Here is a 15,714-nt window from a genome sequence, read left to right on the forward strand (position 1 = left end):
GTTACCGAGGACCTCAGCAGGACTATCCCCAATTGCAACCCCACCTCTTCATCCGCACTACCAAAATCATCCATCCAATGCCTTGAAGACCTTCATAAGAAATTGGACCGTTATGAGCGGCGCAACCAACACCGATATGCTCACGTGAAGAAGCTTCTAAGCATTGTCACCCCACCTATGGAGGAACCGGATATCTCCACATCGACCGCAACATCGAGCAGACATAGCACTGAGAAGGGAGATGAAGGACATTCCGGACCCAGCCATCCATGGCGCATCACTTATAGCACGGAGGACCGTGCTAAGTTTTAAGTGTGGGGAGGTCGGCCGACCGATCTCCGTAGGTAACACCCGAATAAACTTTTGAATCCCTTTGTAGTTAGGATAGTTTGCATGATTAGGTTTCCCTTGACACCATTTGCATGATAGTCTACTTGGTTGGAGTAATGAATTCTCTCCTAGGAAACTAAGATTTTCGGGCAACCTTACCAATTTTGAAAAAAAAAAAACTTTTGATGCTAAGCTCGCTTGGAGATTGTACCTTGGAACATGGATTTTGAGTTAAGAACATAAGCAAGTGAGTTTTGAGCCTTATTGCGTGGCTACATCTTATAGTCACTTACCTTCCTTCTTGTGTGCATTGCTCTCTCTCTATGATTGTGATCCTTACTTTGTTTGACTCTATATGTCCATTGTTGTATGTGTGAATGCATGTATATGACTGAGGCCATCAATTCACTTAGCCACTAACCAAATAGCCTTACCATACGAACAACCCTTTGAGCCTACGCTTAACCCACTCATTCTTAATTCTAGCACATTACAAGCCAAGAAGCGAAAAACCATGAATGTCCCTATGTGGATCTTTGATTGGCTTAGACTAGTGTGTGTGTGTCATTCAAGTGTGGGGAAATGGGGTGGGACATTGGTTGAGGAAAAGTGGATGTCTTTGTTTTGTATTTCTATATTTGGGAATCGGGTACACACTCATACGTTAATTGAATGTAAGACCTTATGCATGGATATCCTTGAAAGAAAGAAAAAAATGAAAAAAAAGAGAAGCAATAAAAAGGGGACAAAATACCCCCAAAGTAAAGTTCAATAAAAGTCAATGCATATGTGTTATAAAGCAAAAGAAAATGCATGAGTATGTGGAAAAAGTGAGTAATGGGTAGTTAGACTAGTACATACTTATATAGGATGTTATATAGGTTGGGTGGGAAGTTTAGGTTAATCAAAAGATCCAATTTTTAGCTCACTTAGCCAAATATATAACCCCACCTTGACCCTAGCCCCATTACAACCTAGGAAAGACCTCATGATACATGTGCGCATGCATGTAACAATTGTTGATTGTTAGAGGAAGAATAAATTTTGGAAAAGCATGAAATAGGGGAGAACTGAGTGATTAACCCGATACACCGAGCGGATAGAGTGCAAACACTTCCGGTGAGGGTTCGAAGCTCCAATCCTTGTTCCCGGCTCTCATGAGCGTTCTTCATGCAAGTTGCGCATATCTCACTTTGATGATTAAAATTGGTAAGTTTCATGCATTGCCTACCATCTTGCCCTATATGCTTGAATGTATCTTAGGAAGATCGATTTGCTCTTAACCAAGTGGATAGTAGCACCAGTCTTAGTTGCATTCATATAAGTAGATTGCACATCATAAATCTCTTGCCTATTTGATGCTTTGGTCTTTCACTTTTCTCTAAGCATGAGGACATGCTACAATCTAAGTGTGGAGAGGTTGATAAACCCCATTTTTAGGGTTTATTCAGTATTGATTTCGAGGGTTTTATCAATGATTCTACACACTTTTCGTATGAAAATACATGACTTTGTGTTCCTTTCCTAATTTTGCCTCATGGATGAAAACATGCTTATTTTGCACTAAATTAGATATATTTCTAATCCTCCCTTGGTGCCATTCGATGCCGTGACCTGTGTGTTAAGTGGCTTCAGAGTATAGGGCAGGGATGACCCGGAGGAGAGAAGGGAAGTGTGTACAAAGGAAAGGAGCATGAGAAAATAAGGTTTGGAAACTTCAGCATTGACGCGTACGCGCACATGGCGCGTCTGCGTGAATGTTCGCCATCAAGAGCCAAGCTAGGAGCTAAGCTATAAGCCGGCGCGTGTAGCGGTTAAGTTATGATCCTCTTGGACGCGTCCGCGTAGGTTACGCTTACGCGCGAATTGCAAATTGCCCCAGGGGCGCGTGCGCGTGTTGTGCGCGTACGCGCCGATGGTCTCACATGAATTTTAAGAGAACACGTGACTAGAATGTGGAGACAGTTAGAGACCCTATTTTGGGGAAGTGCTTTGGCGGGAAAAGCTTAAGAAGACCAAGGATTGAAGGGTTAAGGGACTTTTGGCTCATTTTACATTTCTTTAGATATTTTTTAGAGTTAGTTACACTTTGGGTAGAGAGAGAATCTCCAACTTCTCTCTAGGATTTCATTCTCCTCAATCTCCATTACAATTCTCCTTTAATTTTCCTTGGTGAGATCCATTGTAATACACTTTTACTTTGATGCAATTAGTAGATCTACTCTTCTCATATTCTCAATTAGTGTTCTTTGATCCTTTCACTTTGGATCTAGCTTTGCTTTTGTTACTTGGATTTGGAACAAGTGAATTGAGGTAATTTCATATCCATTACTTGTGATTGTTCAATTGTAGATAATTGTGTAATCTAGATCTCTTCATTTCCATTCTTCATTCTAATTCCTTAATGGCTCTTATGAATTCTCATCAATTGTTTGATAAAATGCCAATACTAGTTATGGAGTAAAAGTTTCTCACTTGGCTTAGGGTTTAGACCATTAGGAAAAGTTGAATAGTAAATGTCAATTGTTGATTGAGAACTAAGGATTGCTAATTGGTTTGGGATGCACTAAAATTAGATTCCCTTAGGGTGAAGCTAAGACTTGTGATACAAGCTAATTACTTTCTCTTGACTTTCCTCTATACTTAGAGGTCAACTAAGTGGAGCAAGGCTTAATTGTTATCGTCATTGAAGGAAACTATAGTGATAGAATTTCCAATGCCAACCCTAGGCCAAGTCCTTTAATATTGATCGTTTGTCGTCTACTTTTGCTATTAATACACCGACCTTCAAAAGATTCATAACAAAAGCTTCCTAATCAATAACATGCATTCTCTAGAAATTCCAAGGGAGGACGACTCGGGAGACTAGTACTCTCGATTATAGATTGTAGAATTGTTTGATGCGAGGTTTGAATGTCGATTGGACTATACTCATGATTATATTCACTATTGAATTCTATATCGACATGTTAAATTTCGTTTATCAATGGAAAAGAGAGAAAACAGCCCAAATCTATCTTCATCTAATTCAGTATCCAGAAAATTGGTTTGAATTCGGACAGTCAAAAACCTTCAATGTATTACTTATCAGTACTACCACCTTCAAGTTTTGTCATGAAATTTTTAAAAATGACATTAAGCCATAGTTGGAGAAGCCATAGAGGGCCCCCTGCACTGATTATTTTGTTGTCTTGAAGGTCACAAACAAATTGACCAAGCTCTTCAAAAATATGTCCTAGAAGAAGCTTTGCCAAATTGAGGGCTTTTCCTTCTTGGAGAAAAGTAGCTAAAGGAAGGTAGAGTTTCGACATTTGGATACTTCGAGAACAGAATAGGATTACATTTAACCAATAAAATAGAAAGGCAACATGTTCATTTTCAGTGATTTTTGTACCTTCTACACCCATGTTATGGGCGATAAAGTCACTGTAAGAGTTGGTTAAAACCACATTGTATTGACGATTGGACTGCATGTCAGGGGTACAATCTGCTAAATTGATGGGAAGCCCTGTAATAGCAGCCACATCAAGAAGAGACATTCTGATCATTCCACATGAAAGTGAAAGTTGTTGGTTGTTCTATTCCAGAAACAAGTCACTGCCCCAATCATCCAAGGGTATGTGGTAAGTGAAAAGTGGGAGAGTCTTAGTAGTTCATAGATTCCTAAAGCTTTCCAGTCAGCACTTTTAGTAGGTTCAAGGCGTTGATACCAAGCTATAAAATCGTATCCCCGAGGATTAATCTTTGGGTTGTTCTTGAAGGATTTTTAGTTGATGAAATGGGAGATGTTAAAGGATTGGTTATTCGCCCTCTCTAGAGATTCAATCGGTCCAAGAAAACAGTGAGTATCGGCACCGATTGTAAAGAGGATTATAATTTTTGTGTCATTGGTTTGCAAATGGGGATCGTCAATGATTTCATCATTAACTTGATTGAGAATACGAAGGGCCGATGGAGATGGCAGTGATATTTTAGGGCCTTTACCCTTGTCTTGGGTGGCAGCTTGAGAAGAAGAACCAGTCATTTTTCTAGGAGAGGAAGTAAGAATGAAGGTTGAGGGTTTCTGTGAAGAAATTCTTGGTACAGAGAAAATTTAGAGAATGATGAGGTTCGAGAAGTTTTGAACAAAGGAGAGAGTGATGAATTTAAAGTATCACTGTAGCCGTTACTGTAGAAAAGTGCGAATAGAAGTAACTTCGCAAGGAAGATGAAGTGGTAGGGAGAGAAAGCGTAAGTCTCGGGAGACGTGTCGAGTGGATTAGTAGTAATGGGAAGTTTTAATGACAATTATTACTGATTTGAAAAACTGACGTCTTTTGGATTAAGTGCTTTATTCTTCGATAATGTTATCGAAGGCAATCACATTAATCCAAGGGGGCAATTTGTTGATCGAAAATATTTTCGATAAGAGTAAGTTGAATTGAAATAAGTCAAGTGTGGTTTTTTGAGAAGACACGCGTATGAGTATGAAGATTGAAAGTAATCAGCGTGGATTTGGGTTTCGATTGTTTTGTTGATCGAGTAAGCTAAATCGAATAGGAGACTCGATTCGAGAAATCGAGTAAGGCCTTCGAAGAGCTGGTCGAATAGTTGTGGAAGCGAGAAGGTTAATGGCTTCTACCACACGAGGAAAACATGGAAAATATCAACAATCACGCAACAGAAACGATTACCAAGAGGGATTGCATTTCAAAATTTGTAATTTTATTTAATTGTAATTAATTGTGATTTAATTGACCGTTATGTAAGATAGCCTATAAATACTAGGAAGTGTTAAGGAATAGGGGTTGGAACTTTTACTCAGAAAAAACACTCTAGCACTCTCACATCCCAGAGAATTCCTGAGTTTGCATTCGAGTTATATTTTCTGTAGGGTTCCTTTCACCTTCTTCTTTCTTTCAATTTATTTTTCTGTAAATTTAATATTTCAATTAATCTTATTTACTAAGTGTTCTCCACTTTCTCTGTTTAATTTATCCTTCTGTATTTTATCGCTTATGTTAAGAGTCTTTTGATTTAATTAAAGGTATTTTTATTATTTTCTTTTAATTCTGATGCAAACCTTTTCATTTACCATGTATTTAGCTTTCGAAAACTTTAATTTCTAAGTTTTATTTATCAATTTACAAATTTTATTTATTTTTATTTTCAACATTTGTCTAATCGAAGACGTTTTGATGCACTTCTAGAAAACTGATACTCGCACAGAGGAGTAGGTTTCGCTCCCAGACTACTAGATATCGAACCACCATCGATTTGCTAAAAATCGACAAAACAATGACCAAAATTAAACCAGCTTTAATTTTTGAACATCTCCTTGTGTTGCGTTATTTCCTTCACTACTAGTCTCGTCACTACTGTCATTGGCATAACTCTCTACGTTTTCGTTGCTGTTCCTTTTGCCCGATTTGTCTTGGAGGCACAAGGCACAGATTTTATACCGGGATTTGTTCCATAAGGGTGGTCGAACCATGTTGTCTTTGACGCCTCCTTTGATTTCAGCCATTTCTACAACACACTGAAGAAGCAAGCTAAGAAAGAGTTGCATTAGCCAATAGTAAGTAAGCATAAATAGAAGAATCTACGAAAATTAGAGACTTCGTAGAGAGGAGCTATAACAACGACAATGGTAGAAAGAATAACACAACACAAAGAGATGTTCAAAAATTAGAAATTTATTTTTGGTATCCAAAATCCAAACACAAAGAGAAGAAGAGAAAAAAAACTATGTGAAAAAAAATCCTACTTTTAGTATGGAAAAGAGAGAAAAAGTAAGGGAATAATAATTTTAATTTTAATTTTAGCTTTTAAAATTAATTTAATCTTGTCATTCAATTTAATCCAATAATAATAATAATTACATTTTCACATTTTTATATACTCAAAATTTTGATAAAAGAATATTCTAGCATTTAAATTTATATACATTCATGTCTCCTCTACTAGATGAAAGAAACATTACGAAATGTCAAAATCAAATAATAAGATAAAAAAAAAAAACATCGAAATACATTATATATTGTAACAAGTAATTTTTAGGCACCCTATCGAAAAAAACAAATACTATTGTTCGTTTTCATTTCAACGCTTTCAAACCTTTACTGTATTACAAATGTATTAATTTTAAAATAAAATGTTATTATTCATTCATATATTAATCACATATTATTAGAATTGTAAGAGATAGTAGCAAAATTATGAAAGTTAAATATTTTCTTTCTTTTTTTTTCTTTTAAAAGAAATGGATCGTAGGAGCATCTACAAATATCTATCTATGTTATCCATATCTATAATTATAATCTATAATCTATAAATTACAATATAGTTGAAGAATTGGTAAGGCAATACATGGTTGCCATTTGTTAGATTCATAACGTGGCTAATTATATGCACACTGGTTGCATGTTGTTGGAGCATACCAGAATTAAGAACAAGTATGAGGGCATATCGGTCTTTTCATCAGGAAAAGCAACCACGACTTCTTTCCACATAGCCGTTTAAATATTTTGAAAAATACAATGATTACAAAATTAATTACACAAAGAAACATTAATTATACAAACTTAGAAGCTTAATCTTACAGGATTGAAAAATAATTCGCATTTTTCTTGTTTCTCAATCGAATTAAAGGCTTTCACAGGGTTTCTCTCTCCTCTTTCTTCTTCTTCTCCTTCTTCTTCTTCGTTGTTTTGCATTGTGGAATATCGAAGGAGCCATTCTTGTGGCCACTGAATCAAAGGAATCGAGCTACCGAATCGTTATTTTCAGATCTGAATCTCAATCCACCGACTTTCACTTCGATTCGTTATTAGCCATTGCAAGGTTACGCCGATTCTGATTCCTCCTCACTTTCCATGTTCTTCTCCGAATCTCGAAATTCACCTTATTCTCGTGAGTTTCTCTTCCATTCTCTCTGTTTTTTTATTCTTCCTCCGAAATTTCTGAATTCTCCGAACTTTCTCAATTTTTTTGGTTCTTTCTTTGAATTTTTTTTTTTGTGCGAAGTGTGTTAAAGAGATCTTGAAAATTGGCGCCCCAACGCCGTTCGCAGCGCCACGCGGGTGGCCAGATGCAGCAGAGCAATGCTGCAGCCGCCGCTCTTTATGACGGCGGCGGTGGCCCTCTGCACGGCGCGGGGAATGCAGCCACTGATGCCGGCGATGCGGTCATGGCGCGGTGGCTGCAATCTGCCGGGTTGCAGCATCTGGCCTCTCCCGTGGCTTCCACTGGCATCGATCATCGCCTCGTTCCGAACCTTCTCATGCAGGTATGTTAGCTCACCTTTTTGTGAAGGACACAACTTCAATTGATGCTTGTTTTTATAGGATTGTGAATATGTAGTTCCATGCAAGTCTTTGGTAAAGGGATTTTGGTTGATTATATATGTGATAATTTGATTAATTTCTTTCTTTTATGTTTTGGATAAATTTTTTGTAAGTTGAAAATTTTGGAGTATCTGCTTGAAATAATGGTAATAGTTATGGCGTATAGACTGAATTTGGTAGAGCCTTGGCATGGAGGTATACCAAGTGGGGACTTTCAATTTAGGGAAACCCTTAAAAATGGGTAATCCCGAGACAAATCCTCTTTGCTAAAGCAAAGTTAAGAAGACAAGAATAAAGATTATGTTGAATGAGTCTTTGAAGTTTGAGTGATCCTGCATTTTGGGGATAATTATGTGGGGCTTTTTGTGATTTTAAGAAGCTTATTTTGGCTGCGATAAAATTTGCTAAATTTTGTTTATTTTGACATATGATGGTGGTCTGTGTGGGTGACTTGGTTGAATACGATATTGTTATAGGGTTACGGAGCGCAGTCTGCTGAAGAGAAGCAGAGGCTCTTTAAGTTAATGAGAAACCTCAATTTTAACGGGGAATCTGGTTCAGAGCCATATACACCCACTGCCCAAATTTTAGGTGGAGTACCTTTGTCAGATGGGCCTTACTCTCCTGACTTCAGGGGGGATTTTGGAGCTGGCCTTTTGGATCTTCATGCTATGGATGATACAGAGCTTTTGTCTGAGGTATGCTTTATCTCATGTCACCTGTGTGGCCTATTAATCCTAGTAAGCCAATGTGAACAGACTACTACTTGGATTTTTCTACAAATTACAATGTTTGGTTGGACGTAAAAATGAGGAGGAAATTTTCATGGATGATCTCCATGTATAAATTTGCACATCAAACTCATCAATGAATAATTCCACCCCAATTTTAACAAACATATCCTTATAGAGAAAATTCTTCTACATGTAATGTTGTCAGTAATACAAGTGTTTCTACTTTGTGTGACTGTTGGTTCTAATTTTTTTCTTTTCCTCCTTTCAGGAAGTTATAGCAGAATCTTTTGAGCCATCACCATTATTGCCTGCAGATACTAGAGCGTTTCAAGATGATTTCAATCCAGTTAACAGCAAACAGGAACAAGGAGAAGCAGATTTTGACGCACCAATTTCTTTGCCTATGAATGAATTAGATAATAGTACAAGGGAAAATAATGTTGCAAAGATTAAAGTTGTGGTATGTCATTCCTTTATAGACATTAATATCCCTGACTGGCAGAAGCATTTAGCCAATGTCATTCATCAGCATTCAGGATAGAAAGCAATGAGAAAAATGTATCTTCTTAAAGGATTTCAGGTTTCCTAAATGAAAATCCACTGCAATTTGAACCTTTTTACTGTTGAAATCGCGCGTAGTCTGTTTTGTTAACATTTGAGAGGGATTTATAATTACTTTATTGAAATAGAAAGTGATGATTAAATGCATCCTCTTAAAAGATTTTCTAAATGGATACTCACAACACTTAGAACCATTTCACTGTTGAACTATGAGCTATTTTTTTTCCCCATTTAACATTTGAATTAATTGTTATCTTTTATCTCAACTTTTTCCTTTTTTAAAACTATCCTTTTTGATATGTTTCTTAGGTGCGCAAAAGACCTTTAAACAAGAAGGAGCTTGCCAAGAAGGAGGATGATGTTGTATCTGTATCTGATTATGCATATTTGACGGTTCATGAACCCAAACTAAAGGTTTGTTTAGATATAGGACTGGAGCAGTATTTACCCTTTGTAAACACTAAACAGCAATGCTATTTAAATATTGAGTTCTTATTCTCATTTACCGCTAAAATATCTAATTTATTGTTCTATCATGAAAAGGTTGATTTGACAGCTTACGTGGAGAAACACGATTTTTGTTTTGATGCTGTTTTTGATGAGAATGTTACCAATGATGACGTAAGACATCTCATATTGAAGATTGAGTTTGACTTCTTTTTTTTTTAACGAATGGTTTTGGTACCATGATTTGCCCTTTTTTTTTTTTTTATGTTTGTCTGTTTCTTCAGCTTCATTTGTTTGGCCTAAGGCATTATTACTTTACGATAACAGGTATATCGAGATACAGTACAACCAATTATTCCTACAATTTTTGAGCGAACCAAAGCTACCTGTTTTGCTTATGGTCAAACAGGTGAAAAATTTATCTCTGCTAATGATATCATAACTGTACTAAATTATCACTATTTGTCCAAACCAAAAGCCTGAAGTTTTCCAATATTTGCTCTGGTTTAGTTTAGGGATTAAAATTTATGTTTTGTTATATTTAACTTGGCTACCCTTTTACATGCCATATTATTTTCCTGCACAGTGTCAGTTTGGAACATATTGAGTGAAAACATTAGGACTCTTCTGGCTGAGTTGCTTATTTGCTATATTTACATCTCCAAATTAACAGAAAAATGACTAATGTGTGAGAGAGTTGGAGACTATTGATGGCCTTGGCCTAGATGTAGGATGATACCTATTACTTGTGGATCAATGCAAACACAATACATAAGTACTTGAATATTTTAACTTTATAATGCAAAACCTTTTCCATGAAGCAGAAATTGTAAATTCTCTCAATATCTATGTTTATTCATTCATTATCCCCAGGTTTGTGATCCTTGAGCCGATGGTCTATCTCCCGTATCCATTACTGTGACCCTAAATAATGCTTTACTTTCAGGAAGTGGCAAAACGTACACAATGCAGCCATTACCACTCAGAGCTGCCGAAGACCTTGTTCGGCAGCTGCATCAGCCATTTTACCAAAATCAGAAATTCAAACTGTGGCTTAGTTACTTTGAGATATATGGTGGAAAACTTTTTGATCTTCTTGGTGACCGAAAGTGGGTATTTCTCTCCATTTTGATAATATTTATGTTAATCTATTTTAACCTTTCATATGAATTCAATGGGTGCATGTTAAGTATCTAAGGAAAGTGAGAAACCACACTTTAAAAGCTAGATATTAAGGTGGAAGAACCACTCTCTTTAAATACAACATCAAGCATCCCATACTATCGGATTTGGGACTTTGGGTACCTTATAATACCCAAGTCCCTAACAGTGTATTGTAAATACGTTTGATGAGAGTGATGCACCTTAGTGTGTCCTTAACCATGATGTTTGCTTTGGTATAAATGCTTTCAATGTGGATTTGAGCCTTAATTAGAATATGGTATTTTTAATATTAACTATTCAAATGCTTCAATAAGTATTTGTCCTATCCGATGGGCATTCCTCCTTAACTTAATACTACACCGACCATTCATTTTCTGATTATTTTCTGCTTTATAAGAATTGAAATGTTTATATGTCTGAATTTGTATGGATATACAGATGTCAGTCATCTTACTCATTTTATTAAGCTGCATGTTTTATTGGCTTTTTGGTGCACACTGGGTTAACATGTTGCTTAATGGTTGTTTCTGTCATTCTATGTATAGGAAACTTTTAATGAGGGAGGATGGAAGGCAGCAAGTTTGCATTGTAGGACTGCAAGAATTTGAAGTTTCTGATGTACAAATTGTCAGAGAATTCATTGAGAAAGGGAATGCTGCAAGAAGTACAGGATCCACTGGTGCTAATGAGGAGTCCTCTAGGTCACATGCTATCTTACAACTGGCTATAAAGAAGCACAAGGAGGTGAAAGAGAGCAAGCGGAACAACGATAAGAATGAAGAAAGAAATGGGAAGCTTGTGGGGAAGATTTCTTTCATCGATCTTGCTGGAAGTGAAAGAGGTGCTGACACTACTGACAATGATCGTCAGACACGGTAGTGTTCCACAGTTGAATTTTTTGCTTGGTGTTTGAATCCCAAAAAAGTTTAATGCTTACGGTGGAATTTTTCAAATGTTCTATGCATGTTATTTTTGTCGAACACCTCATTTGGCAATGAGTTCAGAACTCTGCATAATCCAAATCTTTGGGTGCATAGCATCAAGCCACATCAAATGTTGAAAATCTTTAGAGTTAGACAAAAGAACCATTTTCTTTTTGTTTAGTTTTTTTTAACCAACCTTGTCTCGGCTATTAGGGTATGAAATTATATATTTGTTCTTTTCTTTTTTCTACTCTATGTTTCTTGCTGTAAGCAAACACTTTAAAGGCTTTTACTTAGTAGATACTAACTTTATAGCTGATATTATCGCAAACATGATATAAATGAAAAATTTAAGAAGAAAATTATGAAGTTATTTTTGTTGATGGTTTTTCAAAGATCAAACTAGGTTTAGCATAACAAACTGAGTCTAAATAGTTGCCCTAATAATTTAATACTGCAGAGTATTGCTTTGTAAATAGAACTCAAATGTGCAAACATGTTAGCTGTTTATTGTCATTTAAATTTTAATAGAAGTGTTTGTGCAATTGCCTGCAAAGCAAAATTTGGTGGCCTCCTCCATCCCTGCCTTATGTCAATTTTCTTGGTTCAGATAAAGTACTGTTTCTTATAGTAACAGATCACCTTACGTTGCAACTTCTATGCATCTGTATTATAGAATCGAAGGAGCAGAAATCAATAAAAGCCTTTTGGCTTTGAAAGAATGCATTCGTGCTCTTGACAATGATCAGATCCACATTCCATTTCGAGGAAGTAAACTTACTGAGGTGCTTCGGGATTCCTTTGTGGGCAACTCAAAGACTGTTATGATCTCCTGTATATCCCCAGGTGCAGGATCTTGCGAACACACGCTTAACACCTTAAGATATGCAGATAGGTATGTCTATCAAAAAGTGGAAATCCCAGAAAAGACCAGCCCCCAAATCCAGCACCACAGGCTAATAAGGAGGTTTCATCTACATCTACATCATCCCTTCCAGCTGGTGCTGGTTCGGAAAATTTTTATGATCAATGTCAAGTGAAACCAATGGATATTGGCAGGAAATTTATTGAAAAGGAAAGTTCTTTGTACATCTCTGCCGCTGATGTTGACAAACAGCTCCTTGTCAATGAACGAGAGGAAAAAGGCTTAGGTTCTGCTTCAATGGACAAGGAGAGGTTTGAAGTGAAGAACTCGTGCAATGGTTCTACCAGTCAAAGTATGAACTCTTATTCACAAAATGATACTGATGAGAGAATGAAAAAGGTTTCCTCGCCATATAGAAGAAGGCCTAATGATACTGAAAGGCCTGCAAACTGCATGAAAAGGGATTCCAATGGTTCTGACATGTTCACCACTAACTCCTACCAGCAGAGCATAGGGAACTATAACTCAATTGCCACTGGATCCAGGCTCTATGAAGCAGAATCCTCTCCTAATAATAATATCAGTGAGATACTTGAGGTTTGTAAAATCACATGGAACTACCATTTCTTTACAAGTTTTCAGTTAAATACTAGCATTGTGTCTGTTTTCTGATCAACTCTTTTTTGTGCTTTTCAAGGAGGAAGAAGCACTAATTGCTGCTCATAGAAAAGAAATTGAGGACACTATGGAAATTGTTCGTGAAGTAAGTTATGACATTTTTTAGGTTATGTTTGTGAAATGCAAATTCTCGTGCCATTAATTAGCATGCTTAACATTAGTTTTTCTATCATTGAGAAGTGCTACAAAGTTGGAAACATATGACTATAAGATTCGTTTTCAGATTCAAATGCTAAAGATAAATAGATAACGCCACTTCGATTCTAGCAAAGATTCTTATTGTTTAGCATAGAAAAAAAAAAGAAGTTTGTGGTTCTCAAATTCCACAAAACATATAGGCAATCTATTTTTTCTAGTGCTCGTCTTATATTTGCTTTTGGTTTTCAGGAAATGAAACTATTGGCAGAAGTGGATAAGCCAGGAAGCCTTATTGACAACTATGTAACCCAACTGAGCTATGTGCTTTCTCGAAAAGCAGCTAGCCTTGTGGGGCTTCAAGCTCGCCTTGCAAGATTCCAACATCGACTGAAAGAACAGGAGATACTAAGTAGAAAAAGACTTCCTCGTCAATAGAAGACTTGGTTTCTCTTATTGAATGTCGATGATGATCTGCATTCTTGTGTTGGTTAGCTATAGAGTTGAAAGGTTTTCTTTCATATAAACAGATTATTTTTTTTCTTTTCTGGATATATATTCTAATTAAACTTACATGTATATGGCCATATGTGATATGTTTGGCCTCCTTTTGCCGTTGCAAATTTGGTAAAAGTCTGTGTATGGCCCCAAAATTTTAAGTTTGAGAGGCCGAAGGGGAAAAAAAATTGCAAGCTGATAGAAAATTGAAATCCACAGGTTCAAATTGTATTATCAGGTAATCTCTCTCTCTCTCTGTGAAAATTTTATAATATTATTGGTCTTTGCCTCTTTGGTGCCACAATTCATATATTTACATAAAAGTAAAATAAAATTAAAAAAAACAACCATTATAAGCAACTAATACATATAAATAAATATTTTGTTAATTTTAATATTAATATTTTTATTATGACAATAATTTAATTTCAAAATCTAATATGATATAAAGATATAATTAAAAAAAATAATTATTTTTGACATACAAGTTCATACAAGTTATTTACATTGACGTGTTCTGCATGTTCTTCTTCTTCTTCTCTTTTTCTCCTCTTTTTTTTTTTGCTATTTTTCTCTTTCTTTATCGTTGTCACTAATACCACCATTTTCTCTTTCTTTTCTCGTTGAACTTTTTTATCTTCTTTCCTTTTCTTCCTTCTCCATCTTTTTCATCATCGTTATAGCATTGTCGTCTTCTTATACGTATCATCGTTATTGTTATTGTCATTGTTATTGTTATTGTCGTTATTGTTATTATTATTGTAGAAATTTTGCCATATTGATGACGTTGTCTAATCCAAAATTTTTGCCATAGAATTTTCTCAATTTGTGTAGTTACAACAAATTTCAGGATAAAACTAAGATATTTAGGTATATTGTTTAAAAATTTTGGATGGATTCATACTTATAAATTCTGCATAATTTAAAACTACTCTTCTTCCTCCTCCTCATCTTCTGCTGCTACTTCTTTTTATCATCATCACCACCTTTTTTTTTTTGCTATTCATCTTTCCTTTCTTGTTTTACCTTCTCAAGTTTTCTCTTGTTTTATTCTTTCTTAACAAGAATAAAAACAAAAAAATCAAACAAAGAAGAAGAAGAAACACATAATTCTGCAAAATTACTTGAAAGAGGATAAACTTACATTCATTCAACTAAAAGAAAGAAAGAAATAAGAAAAAAAGAAGAAAAAAAATACAACAATAGAAAAAATATTTTTGTGTAGTTACAGCAAATTTCAGGGTAAAACTAAAATATTTAGGTGTATTATTTAAGAATTTTCGATGAATTTGTACTGATAAATTCTGCATAATTTAAAGTTCTTCCTCTTCTTCCTCTTCATCTTCTGTCTTCTTCTTTTTTATCATCATCACCATCTTCTTTTTTCTTATTAATCTTTCATTTCTTATTTTACCTTCTCAAGTTTCTTCTTGTTTTACTCTTTTTTAACAATAATAAAAACAAAAAAACCAAACAAAGAAAAAGAAGAAATACATAATGCTGTAAAATTACTTAGAAGATGATGAATCTATATTCATTCAACTAAAAGAAAGAAAGAAAGAAATAAGAAAAAAAAGAAGAAGAAAAAATACAGCATTAGAGAAAATATTTTTGTGTAGTTGCAGCAAATTTCGGGATAAAACTAAGACATTTAGGTGTATTGTTTAAGAATTTTCGCTAAATTTGTACTGATAAATTCTGCATAATTCAAAATTCTTTTTCTTTCTCGTCCTCAGCTTTTGCTCCTTCTTATTCATCTTTTCATTCTTGTTTTACATTCTAAAAAAATACATAGTATTGCAAAATTAATAAAAAGATGAGAAAGAAAAAAGTGCAGAAACAACAGCAGCGATAAAAAGAACGACGACAAGGATGAAACACGCGAAGAAGAAGAAAGAACGCGAAGAAAAAGAAGGAAAATCGCAAAGAAAAAGAAGAAGGAGGAGGAGGAGAAGGAACGTGGGATACAAACGTTGAAGGAGGAACGTCGTGATTTCACACGCAGATTATGAAAGTAAATTTTGTTGGATTAAATTTAATTTGTATAAACTTGT

The 15,714-nt window shown here is 35.4% G+C and overlaps 1 protein-coding gene across 1 annotated transcript; it reads left to right on the plus strand.

Annotated features, from left to right (window-relative positions):
- The first annotated feature begins 6,906 nt into the window (after positions 1 to 6,906).
- LOC107483595 (kinesin-like protein KIN-13A) lies at positions 6,907 to 13,902 on the plus strand. The gene is given in 13 exon segments (XM_052261009.1): positions 6,907 to 7,221; positions 7,336 to 7,597; positions 8,132 to 8,353; positions 8,658 to 8,849; positions 9,260 to 9,364; positions 9,494 to 9,571; positions 9,725 to 9,806; positions 10,344 to 10,506; positions 11,107 to 11,436; positions 12,161 to 12,378; positions 12,381 to 12,946; positions 13,047 to 13,112; positions 13,415 to 13,902. Coding segments are annotated over 12 exon segments (2,406 nt in total). The 5' UTR covers positions 6,907 to 7,221; positions 7,336 to 7,399; the 3' UTR covers positions 13,601 to 13,902.
- Positions 13,903 to 15,714: the final 1,812 nt, after the last annotated feature.

This window comes from Arachis duranensis, chromosome 4, assembly GCF_000817695.3.
Source record: "Arachis duranensis cultivar V14167 chromosome 4, aradu.V14167.gnm2.J7QH, whole genome shotgun sequence".
In the NCBI taxonomy this organism is placed as follows: Eukaryota; Viridiplantae; Streptophyta; class Magnoliopsida; order Fabales; family Fabaceae; genus Arachis; species Arachis duranensis.